Source organism: Triticum urartu, chromosome 5A (assembly GCF_056163025.1).
Source record: "Triticum urartu cultivar PI428250 chromosome 5A, HENAU_Tu73, whole genome shotgun sequence".
Lineage (NCBI taxonomy): Eukaryota > Viridiplantae > Streptophyta > Magnoliopsida > Poales > Poaceae > Triticum > Triticum urartu.
In genome coordinates, this window is record NC_141877.1 from 38,622,046 (window position 1) to 38,634,055 (window position 12,010).

General features: G+C 47.2%; 1 protein-coding gene and 2 pseudogenes across 1 annotated transcript in view; 1 reads left to right on the forward strand and 2 right to left on the reverse strand.

Annotated features, from left to right (window-relative positions):
* Positions 1-7,647, forward strand: part of LOC147967812 (uncharacterized) — a 37,333-nt gene extending 29,686 nt beyond the window's left edge. The window contains exon 3 of the mRNA XM_087522557.1: positions 7,508-7,647. Within this exon, the coding sequence (XP_087378683.1) occupies positions 7,508-7,647 (140 nt within the window). The remainder of the gene's footprint in view (positions 1-7,507) is intronic.
* The window catches only part of LOC125506693 (protein DETOXIFICATION 41-like), a 42,507-nt pseudogene extending 34,403 nt beyond the window's left edge, over positions 1-8,104 (reverse strand).
* A 329-nt stretch (positions 8,105-8,433) lies between these two features.
* On the reverse strand, positions 8,434-11,800 carry LOC125506694 (uncharacterized; annotated as a pseudogene).
* Between the last annotated feature and the right edge of the window lie 210 nt (positions 11,801-12,010).

Below are 12,010 nucleotides of genomic sequence, written 5' to 3' on the forward strand. Positions count from 1 at the left end.
ATTTGCTAACCAGAGAGTTGGTCAGGTAAACTCGGTGGGACCGACTCGCTCTTTCGGTGAGACCGAAAAGTTACAAGAAGGAAACAGAGAGTTTACATTGCAAACTCGGTGGGACCGATTCGCCCTTTCGGTGAGACCGAAAAGTTACGAAAGGGAAACAGAGAGTTTGCAACCCCATCTCGGTGAGACCGAGATCCTTATCGGTAGGACCGAATTGCTAGGGTTTGGCAGTGGCAAATGACAAGTGAAACTCGGTGGCGCCGGATTGGCAGAATCGGTATGACCGAGTTGGGCTTAGGGTTTAGGTCATTTGTGGCTATGAAAAAGTGGTTGAGGATTTTGGAGCATATCACCAAGCACATAAAGCAAGAGGCTCATTAAGCAACACCTCATCCCTCCTTGATAGTATTGGCTTTTCCTAAAGACTCAATGTGATCTTGGATCACTAAAATATAAAATGAAGAGTCTTGAACTTTTGAGCTTGAGCCAATTCTTTGTCCTTAGCATTTTGAGGGTTCCACTTTCACATCCATGCCATGCCAATCATTGAGCTTTCCTGAAATAATCATCTTGGAATAGCATTAGCTCAATGAGCTATATGTTGTTATGAATTACCAAAACCACCTAGGGATAGTTGCACTTTCACGGCAGAACATCAAGATCGTCACCACGCCGTCGTGCTGACGGAACTCTTCCCCGACGCTTTGCTGGATCGGAGCCCGGGGATCGTCATCGAGCTGTATGTGTGCTAAGAACTCGGAGGTGCCGGAGTAATGGTGCTTGGGTCGGTCGGATCGGGAAGACGTACGACTACTTCCTCTACGTTGTGTGATCGCTTCCGCAGTCGGTCTGCGTGGGTACGTAGACAACACTCTCCCCTCTCGTTGCTGTGCATCACCATGATCTTGCGTGTGCGTAGGAAATTTTTTGAACCTACGAACCTGATAAGCTCGAACCCAAAAAGATACTACTGAACCTCGTAGATCAACCAGAGCGAGATCCGCACCAGAGTGGTACGGTAATCCTGTTCTGGAAATCATTCTACTAGATCATGATGAACCTACGAACTATGAAGAAGCGATGGTGAGCCCAGATTCCGCAAAATGGCTTGAAGCCATGAAATCTGAGATGGGATCCATGTATGAGAACAAAGTATGGACTTTGGTTGACTTGCCCGATGATCGGCAAGCAATTGAGAATAAATGGATCTTCAAGAAGAAGACTGACGCTGATGGTAATGTTATTGTCTACAAAGCTCGACTTGTCGCGAAAGGTTTTCGACAAGTTCAAGGGGTTGACTACGATGATACCTTCTCACCCATAGCGATGCTTAAGTCTGTCCGAATCATGTTAGCAATTGCCGCATTTTATGATTATGAAATTTGGCAGATGGATGTCAAAACTGCATTCCTGAATGGATTTCTGGAAGAAGAGTTGTATATGATGCAACCGGAAGGTTTTGTCGATCCAAAGGGAGCTAACAAAGTGTGCAAGCTCCAGCGATCCATTTATGGACTGGTGCAAGCATCTCGGAGTTGGAATAAACGCTTTGATAGTGTGATCAAAGCATTTGGTTTTATACAGACTTTCGGAGAAGCCTGTATTTACAAGAAAGTGAGTGGGAGCTCTGTAGCATTTCGGATATTATATGTGGATGACATATTACTGATTGGAAATGATATAGAATTTCTGGATAGCATAAAGGGATACTTGAATAAGAGTTTTTCAATGAAAGACCTCGGTGAAGCTGCTTACATATTAGGCATAAAGATATATAGAGATAGATCAAGACGCTTAATTGGACTTTCACAAAGCACATACCTTGACAAGATTTTGAAGAAGTTCAAAATGGATCAAGCAAAGAAAGGGTTCTTGCCTGTGTTACAAGGTGTGAAGTTGAGTCAGACTCAATGCCCGACCACTGCAGAAGATAGAGAGAAAATGAAAGATGTTCCCTATGCTTCAGCCATAGGCTCTATCATGTATGCAATGCTGTGTACCAGACCTGATGTGTGCCTTGCTATAAGTTTAGCAGGGAGGTACCAAAGTAATCCAGGAGTGGATCACTGGACAGCGGTCAAGAACATCCTGAAATACCTGAAAAGGACTAAGGATATGTTTCTCGTATATGGAGGTGACAAAGAGCTCACCGTAAGAGGTTACGTTGATGCAAGCTTTGATACTGATCCGGACGATTCTAAATCGCAAACCGGATACGTGTTTACATTAAACGGTGGAGCTGTCAGTTGGTGCAGCTTTAAACAAAGCGTCGTAGCGGGATCTACATGTGAAGCGGAGTACATAGCTGCTTCGGAAGCAGCGAACGAAGGAGTCTGGATGAAGGAGTTCATATCCAATCTAGGTGTCATACCTAGTGCATCGGGTCCAATGAAAAATCTTTTGTGACAATACTGGTGCAATTGCCTTGGCAAAGGAATCTAGATTTCACAAAAGAACCAAACACATCAAGAGACGCTTCAATTCCATCCGGAATCTAGTCCAGGTGGGAGACATAGAGATTTGCAAGATACATACGGATCTGAATGTTGCAGACCCGTTGACTAAGCCTCTTCCACGAGCAAAACATGATCAACACCAAGACTCCATGGGTGTTAGGATCATTACAGTGTAATCTAGATTATTGACTCTAGTGCAAGTGGGAGACTGAAGGAAATATGCCCTAGAGGCAATAATAAAGTTATTATTTATTTCCTTATATCATGATAAATGTTTATTATTCATGCTAGAATTGTATTAACCGGAAACATAATACATGTGTGAATACATAGACAAACAGAGTGTCACTAGTATGCCTCTACTTGACTAGCTCGTTAATCAAAGATGGTTATGTTTCCTAACCATGAACAAAGAGTTGTTATTTGATTAACGAGGTCACATCATTAGTTGAATGATCTGATTGACATGACCCATTCCATTAGCATAGCACCCGATCGTTTAGTATGTTGCTATTGCTTTCTTCATGACTTATACATGTTCCTATGACTATGAGATTATGCAACTCCCGCTTGCCGGAGGAACACTTTGTGTGCTACCAAACGTCACAACGTAACTGGGTGATTATAAAGGAGCTCTACAGGTGTCTTCAATGGTAGATGTTGGGTTGGCGTATTTCGAGATTAGGATTTGTCACTCCAATTGTCGGAGAGGTATCTCTGGGCCCTCTCGGTAATGCACATCACATAAGCCTTGCAAGCAATGCAACTAATGAGTTAGTTGTGGGATGATGTATTACAGAACGAGTAAAGAGACTTGCCAGTAACGAGATTGAACTAGGTATTGCATACCGACGATCAAATCTCGGGCAAGTAACATACCGATGACAAAGGGAACAACGTATGTTGTTATGCGGTCTGACCGATAAAGATCTTTGTAGAATATGTAGGAGCCAATATGGGCATCCAGGTCCCGCTATTGGTTATTGACCGGAGATGTGTCTCAGTCATGTCTACATTGTTCTCCAACCGTAGGGTCCACACGCTTAACGTTACGATGATAGTTATTATGAGTTTATGCATTTTGATGTACCGAAGGTTGTTCGGAGTCCCGGATGTGATCACGGACATGATGAGGAGTCTCGAAATGGTCGAGACATAAAGATTGATATATTGGAAGCCTATGTTTGGATATCGGAAGTGTTCCGGGTGAAATCGGGATTTTACCGGAGTACCGGGAGGTTACCGGAACCCTGCGGAAACCATATGGGCCTTAGTGGGCTTTAGTGGAAAGATGAAAGGGGCAGCCCAAGGTGGGCTATGCGCCTCCCCCCTCCCCTAGTCCTATTAGGACTAGGAGAGTTGGCCGGCCCCCCTTCTCTCTCTCCCCACTCGAGGATTCCTATTCCAACTAGGATTGGGGGGGGAGTCCTACTCCCGGTAGGAGTAGGACTCCTCCTGCGCCTCCATAGGGCTGGCCGCACCCCTCCCCCTTGGCTCCTTTATATACTGAGGCAGGGGACACCCCTAAACACACAAGTTGATCCTTGAGATCGTTCCTTAGCCGTGTGCGGTGCCCCCTGCCACCATATTCTACCTCGATCATATTGTAGCGGTGCTTAGGCGAAGCCCTGCGACGGCAGAACATCAAGATCGTCACCACGCCGTCGTGCTGACGGAACTCTTCCCCGACGCTTTGCTGGATCGGAGCCCGGGGATCGTCATCGAGCTGTACGTGTGCTAAGAACTCGGAGGTGCTGGAGTAACGGTGCTTGGATCGGTCGGATCGGGAAGACGTACGACTACTTCCTCTACGTTGTGTGATCGCTTCCGCAGTCGGTCTGCGTGGGTACGTAGACAACACTCTCCCCTCTCGTTGCTGTGCATCACCATGATCTTGCGTGTGCGTAGGAAATTTTTTGAAATTACTACGTTCCCCAACAAGTATGACTTATATCGCCCACAACTCACTTGTGTTCTACTCGTGCATATAACATCAACACATAAAACCTAGGCTCGGATGCCACTGTTGGGGAACGTAGTAATTTCAAAAAATTTCCTACGCACACGCAAGATCATGGTGATGCATAGCAACGAGAGGGGAGAGTGTTGTCTACGTACCCTCGTAGACCGAAGCGGAAGCATTGACGCAACGTAGAGGAAGTAGTCGTACGTCTTCCCGGTCCAACCGATCCAAGTACCGTTACTCCGGCACCTCCGAGTTCTTGACACACGTACAGCTCGATGACGCACCCCGGGCTCCGATCCAGCAAAGCTTCGGGGAGGAGTTTCGTCAGCACGACGGCGTGGTGACGATCTTGATGTTCAACTATCGCAGGGCTTCGCCTAAGCACCACTACAATATGATCGAGGTGTAATATCGTGGAGGGGGGCACCGCACACGGCTAAGGAATGATCATGAAGATCAACTTGTGTGTTCTAGGGTGCCCCCCTGCCCCCGTATATAAAGGAGCAAGGGGGAGGCCGGCCGGCCCTTGGGTGCGCCAAGGAGAGGGGGGGGAGTCCTTCTCCTAGTGGGAGTAGGACTCCCCTTTCCTAGTCCAACTAGGAATAGGGAGGGGGAAGGAAAGAGAGGGAGAGGGGGCCGCGCCCCCCTTCCTAGTCCTATTCGGACTCCCCATGAGGGGGGGGGCGCCACCTCCTGGGCTGCTGCCCTCTCTCTCCCCTCAGGCCCAATAAGGCCTATTACTTCCCCGGGGGGTTCCGGTAACCCCTCCGGCACTCCGGTTTTATCCGAAATCACCCGGAACAATTCCGGTGTTCGAATATAGTCGTCCAATATATCGATCTTTATGTCTCGACCATTTCGAGACTCCTCGTCATGTCCGTGATCACATCCGGGACTCTGAACAACCTTCGGTACATCAAAATGCATAAACTCATAATGAAACTGTCATCGTAACTTTAAGCGTGCGGACCCTACGGTTCGAGAACAATGTAGACATGACCGAGACACGTCTCCGGTCAATAACCAATAGCGGGACCTGGATGCCCATATTGGCTCCTACATATTCTACGATGATCTTTATCGGTCAGACCGCATAACTACATACGTTGTTCCCTTTGTCATCGGTATGTTACTTGCCCGAGATTCGATCGTCGGTATCCAATACCTAGTTCAATCTCGTTATCGGCAAGTCTCTTTACTCGTTCCGTAATACATCATCTCACAACTAACACATTAGTTGCAATGCTTGCAAGGCTTATGTGATGTGTATTACCGAGAGGGCCCAGAGATATCTCTCCGTCAAACGGAGTGACAAATCCTAATCTCGAAATACGCCAACCCAACATGTACCTTTGGAGACACCTGTAGAGCTCCTTTATAATCACCCAGTTACGTTGTGACGTTTGGTAGCACACAAAGTGTTCCTCCGGCAAACGGGAGTTGCATAATCTCATAGTCATAGGAACATGTATAAGTCATGAAGAAAGCAATAGCAACATACTAAACGATCGGGTGCTAAGCTAATGGAATGGGTCATGTCAATCACATCATTCAACTAATGATGTGATCCCTTTAATCAAATAACAACTCTTTGTCCATGGTTAGGAAACATAACCATCTTTGATTAACGAGCCAGTCAAGTAGAGGCATACTAGTGACACTCTGTTTGTCTATGTATTCACACATGTATTATGTTTCCGGTTAATACAATTCTAGCATGAATAATAAACATTTATCATGATATAAGGAAATAAATAATAACTTTATTATTGCCTCTAGGGCATATTTCCTTCATCTTTACCTATGAAATATCTTGGTACACCGATATCTTATTCCACTTTAAAAAATGTTGAGTTGGAATTTCTGGATGCTAAGATGGTTAAAAAATTAGACGCCTGGATAGCCTATGCAGCCTCTTCTGGTGCTAGGCTTACCCTGTTAGGCTCGAGCCTAGATGGAATACCTTCTTATCTTATGTCTATGTTCCTATTCAACAAGACTTTTATTGAGAAAATGGATAAACACCGGAGAAGATTTTTCTGGAAAAGGAAGAACAATAAACGGGCGTATCATATGGTGAAATGGACTAGGGTTTGTAGGTCCAAAAGAATCGGTGGGCTGGGGATCAAAGACCTCCACAAGCAGAACATTAGTCTGTTAACCAAGTGGTGGTGGAAGCTTGAAACTAAAGATGGGTTGTGGCAACAAATTATTCGGGCCAGATATTTCAAGAATAAAACGGTGGCCAATATTCGTAGTCGTTTTTCAGACTCCCCTAGTTGGAAAGCGATTATGAAAGTTAAAGAGACATATATGGCTGGGAGGGCCGTTAAGGTTAATAGTGGTAACTTGGCTAGGGTCTGGCATGACCCATGGATAGCTGCTGTGCCACTATGCGAAAAATTCCCTATCCTGTTCAGTATTTGTCAGGATCAGGATGGGACTATTGCAGATTTTGTGGCGAAAAACTATAGCTTGGGTTTCAGGCGCAGGCTGTTTGGGGAGATCAATGATCAATGGGAGTGGGTAGTTTCTGAGGCAAGAAAATATGCTTTGAACAATATACCTGATACAGTGTCTTGGAAGCTGTGCAAGAACAAGAGACTTACCACTAAATCAGTGTATAAGTGGTTGGAGAGGGATTTAGCTGGTCCTAACTATAAGTGGATCTGGAAAGCTAGCATCCCATTGAAAATCAAAATATTCTTGTGGCAGCTATTCCAAAATGCGGTGCTTACCCGGGATAATTTGAGGAAGAGGAATTGGCCCGGGAATCCTGTTTGCTCTTTCTGCACGAACATGGAAACTGCGAACCATCTATTCTTTACATGTCCTCTTGCTCGAACAGTCTGGGGGACCCTGGGACTTACGGCTGGAGCGTCCTGTTGCCCGCGATCCCTCTGGCAAAGCTGGGCGTGGTTGTATAAGTTTTTCCCTGGTGGAAAACAATTTTACATGATGATCATTGCTGCTTTGTGTTGGGGGATATGGTGTCTTCGAAACAAAGTTATTTTTGACAATTATAATGCTCGTTCTCCGCTGGAGGCTGTTTCCAGTGCATATTCTTTTATGTTGTACTGGGCAGGACCACTGAAAGAAGAAGATAGGTCAAAGTTTCAGGCGGGCGTGAAGAGATTGGCGTATGTGGCAGCAGCTCTGGCGGACAGGACTCACTCGCGAGGTGTGATGCGACTGAATGATGGAGAGGGGATCCAGATCGGCTAATCTGCTTGGTTTGCAGTCCACTGAGGTTTGATGCCCGTTCTGGAGTCTTATGTGCTTTTGGAGAGTTACTTCTTTCTACCCTGAGTAGACTATGTAGTCTATCAGGTTGTGCACTATTTTCGCTGATGGTTAGGGTAGTGGCTAGTCGGTGTCGTCAGGTTTTCGTTCCATGGCAGTTGATCTGTTTTAGGGTCCTCTTGCGGTGGGTTTCCTGTCGATGCTCCAGCTCGCTCCTTCTCTTTCAGTCTTATTTTGGGTGTGGTTGTCTTGATAAAACTACTGGAACATTGTATTTCTGTTGATTGTAAAATTAATGAAAAGGGGTGCGAGCCCGGTTGGAAAAAAAAAGCACGTCAAATGGCACCGGTTCCCGCCGCAGCAGCTCCTCCGAGGCGGCTGACTGGTCATCGATGAAGTCCAGCAACGGCACCGTCGCAGCGTCGCCATCTCCCTTCATTGTCTCCTCCACTTAAGTGTTTCACTCAGTCTAGTTCATTATGGACCAAGCCCTTGTGATGCTGATATATGCATAAACATGTGTACTGTTCAGTAGTTGCAGCTAACTAACCTTCAGGTTCCATACCTACCAGTCTATTGGCTGGCTGTGAATAAGTTGGTGACAGGTGCAGGGGTATGAGCATGAAGCAAACGTTACCATCTGAACACAAAACTAAAATCTGTCAGTTTTAGGTAGAAGAAAGTGAGTAAGCTTTCTAGTATGTAATGTATCTGTTTCTAACAATCAGATCAAATCTTAAACATTCTTGCCAATAAATACATGATACATCAACGTTTCAGAAGACCTCTTTCTACAAACTTAACTATAAGCTTCCCAGCAGCTGGTTGTTTCTCTAAGGTCAGCTGATTGTCAACTTTTCGACACAATTTAATATCAGGAATTAAATTTCTCTGAAACATCTGGCACGCCACATTGTATGACTGAACTGCGAGACCTCTATTAAGAAAACTCTCCATCAGAATGTGGCATGTCTGAGCGTCTCTCTGCGAGGCAGTTCTCAGTACCTTGCTGAGGAGACTGTAAGCTTCATTTATTTTACCTAATGCACATAGCTTCTGACCTGATTGTATACACTCTTAAGCTCTTGTCTCGCTAACATCTTATCCAGCAGATCGAGTAATTCTTCCACTGTACCCTTCTCACAGTATCTATGTATCACTGTCCTGTATGTAACGAGTGTAGGGACAATTCCTCTATTAAGCATTTTCTTCACAAGCTCTGTCGCTTCTTTCAGCCGACCTTTCTTTCCCAAAGCATTGACAACAACAGTATAAGTTACAACATCTGGATGCCTGTTACTGAGATACAAGTCATCCAACAAAGACAGCGCTGATTCCAAATCCCCCTGCCGTAATTACAGTAGTGAAGTTAATAACATTAATGGTACAGCCTTTGCTTTGGCACTGCTCCATGAAGTCTTTGGCCTCTGCCGGCTTTCCTTCCTTACATAACGCATGGATCAGTAAGTTAATCTCCACAGTAGTGGGAAAGAAACCCTTCTGCAACATCTGGGCAACGACATCACATGATTCCTTTAGTTTCCCTTCTCTTCTAAACCCATGCATTACAACACTGTATGTGATATCACTTGGAGTCCACCATTCCTCTCCACTGTTGTTTAGCAATTCCAAAGCCTCTGAAGTTTTCCCAGCTTTGCAGAGACCATTTAACAGTGCAGTATGCGTGACTATGTTTGGCTTGCAGCCATTCTTATACATATGCTGTTGGAAATATGAGCAATTTACCAAATGATTTTATTAACAGAAATACTAGAGAAAGCATGACTAATATAGTAGAGATAAAACAAGTCATACGTTCTGACAGAGAGAAGGTAAATAGCTTCTGTATATATGAACCGTAGCCTATCATATCTATAGCAAACAGTAGAATTAGTTGCATATATGAGATAGAACCTAACATATTTAGGGCAAGTACTAGTACGAGAAACTGTGGCAGGATATCCAACAGAAAGAAGAACACATACTGGACAAAGCAGCAGTAGCACTGGACTTGGGGTCGGTGTCCTCGCCAGCCATGTCGTCGAGGAGGTTGTCGACGTCGGGGAAGAAGTCGTCGTCGGGGAAGTAGTCGTCGAAGTCCGGGGCGTCCGTGACGAAGGAGTCAGTCAGTAGTCACGCAGAGCGCTCCCCAAAAACCTTATCACCCTTCTCCCGTACAGGACTCAAAGAGGTGCGGTTTCGGAGGCCTACTGTCCCGACCTGCGGTGCACGCCGCAAGCCGGGATGAGGAAGATAGCAGCAGCTCAGAGATTGGAACCGGTGGCGAGAGGAAGGAGAAGTTCTGGTGCGTCTCTCTGAGAGGAACGACCTTCCTTTTATAGGCGCAAGAGAATGAGGCGAGAGGCTGCGCCGGGAGCTGAAGGGAACGCGGGAGATGAAACGAACAGACAGCAGCCGAAGGGTGCAGCGTTCGTATTCAATATCCATTACAACAAAAACTTTCCGGCTCCTGAGTGACCTTTCGTATAGCCGTAGTGCATGGCAAAAATTTAGACATCAGCTCGGCTCATTCCCGCAACCCGGTGCGGCGGGCGGCGGAGGAGGAGCGCGCGTGGATGTTCCTCTTGTTCTCATGCTCATACAAGTGGGGAAAGAACCTCCCTTATAAGGAGGTCCAACTCCCACTAAACTAGTAATATGGGACTAAACTTTAGTAGTATCCCTTTCTTTGTACAAATGAGCTAAGTAGGCCTCTAGGATTTATTAGAAATTTCTGAAATAGTTATTGGGCTGCCTCCAATATAGACTAAATTCCAGCATATGCTTCATCATCTTTCTTGCTTGATCAATTTCCTCGATCCGACAGAACCCATCCACCACTGCACTGTATGTCACAACATCAGGGTGACATTCTTTTGAAATCATCTCACCTACAATCTCCTTTGCCTCGGCCATCCTCCCATTCAAGCAGAAAGAGTGCACACCTGCACTATATCCAACCTCATCAACACGAAATCTTTTCCCCTCTAACTCCCTCAAGAACTCCAACGCCTCATCTGCATGCCCATGCTTTGCAAACACATGGATGAGCATGTTATAGGTGACCTGATCTGGAAATAGACCCGCATCATTCCTCATCCTCCCAAGCAAACCCCGCACCTCTGCCACCCTCTTCTCCTTGCACAAGAAGCCCATCACTGTATAATAGGTAATCTTATCAGGTGGACACCCATTTTGCAGCATCACACCGATCATCTCTAGCGCCTCAACAACCCTCCGCACGCTACATAACCCCTTAATAAGGCAATTGTATGTGACTACATCCGGCTCGACCCCGACACGTCGCATCCGGTCGCTAAACTCAAGCGCCTTGTCAATGCGCCCGGCAAAAACAAGCACATTCACTGCCACGTTACATATTGATATGTCAGGTGCGCACCCGTCCTTCTGCATGAGCTGGAGCACGCGCATGGCGGAGCGGAGCTTCCCCGCGCGGCTGTACGAGAGCATGAGATGCGCGAACTGCTGCGTCCCGCGCCTCATGCGGCGGTGGATCATGAGGCGCATGACGCGTCGGGCGGGGTCGTGGAGCCTGGTGCGGCCGAGGAGGCTCAGCATTTCGTCGAACACCTCCGGGGCGTGCCGGTAGCACCACTGGCGGTCGGCCCAGCGGAAGAACTCGAACGCGGCGCGGGCGTCCGTCTGCGCCTGCGCGCGGAGCACGGCGCGGACCTGCGGCGGGGAGATCACCCGGAGCAGGTTCCGGAGCTGCGCCTCCAGCTTCGGGGTCCACGAGCCGCGGAGCTCGAACAGCTTGCAGGTGTCGCGCACGAGGCGGCTGCGCGACTCCTCCACGAGGTCATCGTCGTGGGGTATCTCCTTGACGACGGGCGAGGGGGCGAGTTCTCCCGCGGCGGCCGAGGAGGATGCGGCGGCGGTGCAGAGGCGGCGGGGCTGGACGAGGAGGAGCAATGGGTTTTTGGTTAGGTGCCCAGCCATGGCGCCCGCTCGCGTGCGCGGGAGGAAATGCGTTTGGTGGTTAGGAAAGCGATCGGCAAATGGCCGGAGGGTGCCGCCGGCGGGCGGCAGGTCACTGGTCGACGAGCCGGAGCAGGCTGTGTGGGGTCACAGCGTCAGGGCAGCGCATGTAAAACCCATTTGGGCTTCTCCATCTTTCAACTCTTGCCCCACCATCGTCTTGCTGTCTTTTTAAGAGCAACTCTAGAAAAGTCGTCATATTGATAGCCACCAAATACTTATAGAGCAAGATTGTCGAGATGGTGCACAAACTCGAAGTCTTCATATTTGCTTACTCCATAATCGTGGTTGAGGAGCAGTGTGGTTCGTGTTCGAGGATGGCTGATGGATGCTGGCATGGTGGTGT